Source organism: Elephantulus edwardii, unplaced genomic scaffold (assembly GCF_000299155.1).
Source record: "Elephantulus edwardii isolate Elephantulus edwardi_28Jun2011 unplaced genomic scaffold, EleEdw1.0 scaffold00449, whole genome shotgun sequence".
NCBI lineage: Eukaryota > Metazoa > Chordata > Mammalia > Macroscelidea > Macroscelididae > Elephantulus > Elephantulus edwardii.
Genome location: NW_006400199.1, coordinates 240,466 through 242,741, shown reverse-complemented (window position 1 = coordinate 242,741; position 2,276 = coordinate 240,466). Strand labels below are relative to the sequence as shown.

Below are 2,276 nucleotides of genomic sequence, written 5' to 3'. Positions count from 1 at the left end.
CTATTCAAATATCTGGAAAAAAACGAGTCAAAACAAACTTACACCCATGTCTTCAATATAGAGCATAAATGAAAACACATGAAATACCTTAAGAAAAATCAATAGCTTTATTTTTCCTCAATATACATTTAGAAAATAGATTGCAGAAAAGGCCTCATGAAGTAGACTGGAGGACTATGTACAGAGTCAAGAGTTCCAAACCCAAGGCCACATGGTAGCCTAGACCTTTCCCATCAGAGGTGAGGCAAGGTCTTTGGTGACTTTGGAGTTCAGCTGAGGAATTGTGCTGATCTTCAGGAGTCTGCTGCTCGCGTACTTATTCTTGACAGCCTGCAGAAGTCATTTGTGATTTAAACACACATCAGGATCCTGCCTTATACCTTATTCTTAGTTTGATAAGTATCTAAGGGCCCCACCCCCATCTCCAGATGCCGTAATTCTTGATGAGGTCATCAAAAATTCTGAAGTTATAAAATGTTATTCCGGTTCATCTGCATCTACACTTACTAGACTCATCTGATAGTACAGGCATTGAAGGAACAAATGATTTCAAGTTCAAGGAGCAGGCTTTCTCTCACAAACTAACAGAAGAGCTATTATAAATATATGTGTGTGTGTGTGTATAATGTTTATATATGTGTTTTATATATATATATAAATATATATAGTGTTTATATAGTAAAGGGCCATCAAGACATAACGGACTAGCCAGACTGTTAGCAGTAATGAGCAATAAAACTGAGTGGCAATTAGTACTTAGCTGATCACAGATACCTTCAGTATGGGGAACACATTTCACTTCCACAGTGTCTTAAATCAAACTAAAGTTACATATAGCAAAGTTAAGTCGTATTGTGAGGACACATGATACCTTGCTCTTTGTCACTAGACTCTTTATTTGGTGCCAAATCAGGATGAGACCAAATCATCTTGCTCAGGTGAGCCACAGTGAGAATGACTCTAGGCCACAGATGCTTCCTGAAAGGGCCTCCTGCCCCGTTTTTCACTCTGTTCACTAATCAGGTGCCTTCCAGTCACTGTCCTAAAATATGCTGGACAAAGGTTCTGAATATTAAAGCCAGAATACCCAAGACTCCCAGAGTCATGTAAGGCATCTTTGCTCTCTGGTCACATGCCAACCAGTCTTTTCTACTTGCAGAGAGCCTACCCAGTATGTTCATGAGAATACAGCAAATAATCATAAACTGATTAGTGTGGCTACAAACCAGCTGGGCTTAAGTATCATTATTTTTCAAAGAAAAAGAAAATACTTTCAAAATAATTTGTGTGCACCAATTTGCTCTATCCCCTGCTGCACTAGAAAAGTATAAACAACTTGCTTCCAATAGGCTCTCACATATGTATTTACACAAAAACACACATGAACACAGTCCAATCCTTTCCACAGCTTAAGCGAAAAAAACAGTACTTACAATGAATTTCGTTAAGTTTTCATTTACTTTGAGTACATTTTTGGCCATGTGCTGCATGACTTCCAACAGCTCACTCTCTGTATATCCAGTGTAGTATTCCTGCTTTAAACTCTGGTACACAAAGCAGAGAGAAAGAAGATGAGACTGAGGCTTTGAGGAGCAAAATAAAACCTGTACTACTTACTTTAGGAGAGCACACTTTGGCAAGAAGCTGCACTGCAATCCCAGAGGAACATGGTTCAAATCCTCTGCTGGAGAAGGAGGGGCAATCTGTACCAGATGGATGAGATTTGACAGTACACTCTCAAACAATAATTAAAAGAAGAAAAAAAAAGCACACTTTGTACATGCAGTCATTACTTATGTAACACTTTAAAAACTTTTTAATAAGTTTAAATTTATTATTAATTTCAGTAAAAATTTACAGAGACTCTGGATTTCCATTCATTCATTGTTGCACTTTTCTCCCCTCCCAACCCTTCCCCCCTAGTACACTACCCTCTTGGAAAAGTAAAAGAAAAATTCTTTCATTGTTTTACAAACCCTCCCTCAGGTCCACTCCACCATGTAGCCATTGCTCTAGACTATGGTCATGACAAAAATACCTAATCACATGTCCCTTTTAAACAGTTTTCTCCCTCATCTGTTTCCGTGCAGTATACATTATTGAACCCATCTTACTCAGTCTCTCCCCAACCCCAAGGTCAGTCCTCTTTTACAACAGTGGCACCATACAATATTTGTCATTTTGTGACTGAGATATTTCACTCAGCATAATGTCCTCCGGGGTCACCCATTTTGAATAATATTGCATGAGTTCCTTGTTTTTCAATGCAGTGTAGT

The 2,276-nt window shown here is 38.4% G+C and overlaps 1 protein-coding gene across 1 annotated transcript in view; it reads right to left on the bottom strand.

Moving 5' to 3' along the window:
* Nucleotides 1–200: 200 nt before the first annotated feature.
* The window catches only part of CCNB2 (cyclin B2), a 28,574-nt gene continuing 26,498 nt past the window's right edge, over nt 201–2,276 (bottom strand). Inside the window, exons 8-9 of the mRNA XM_006902777.1 lie at nt 1,434–1,544; nt 201–330 (exon numbers count right to left, since the gene is read on the bottom strand). Coding sequence (XP_006902839.1) covers nt 220–330; nt 1,434–1,544 — 222 coding nt within the window. The 3' untranslated portion in view covers nt 201–219. The remainder of the gene's footprint in view (nt 331–1,433; nt 1,545–2,276) is intronic.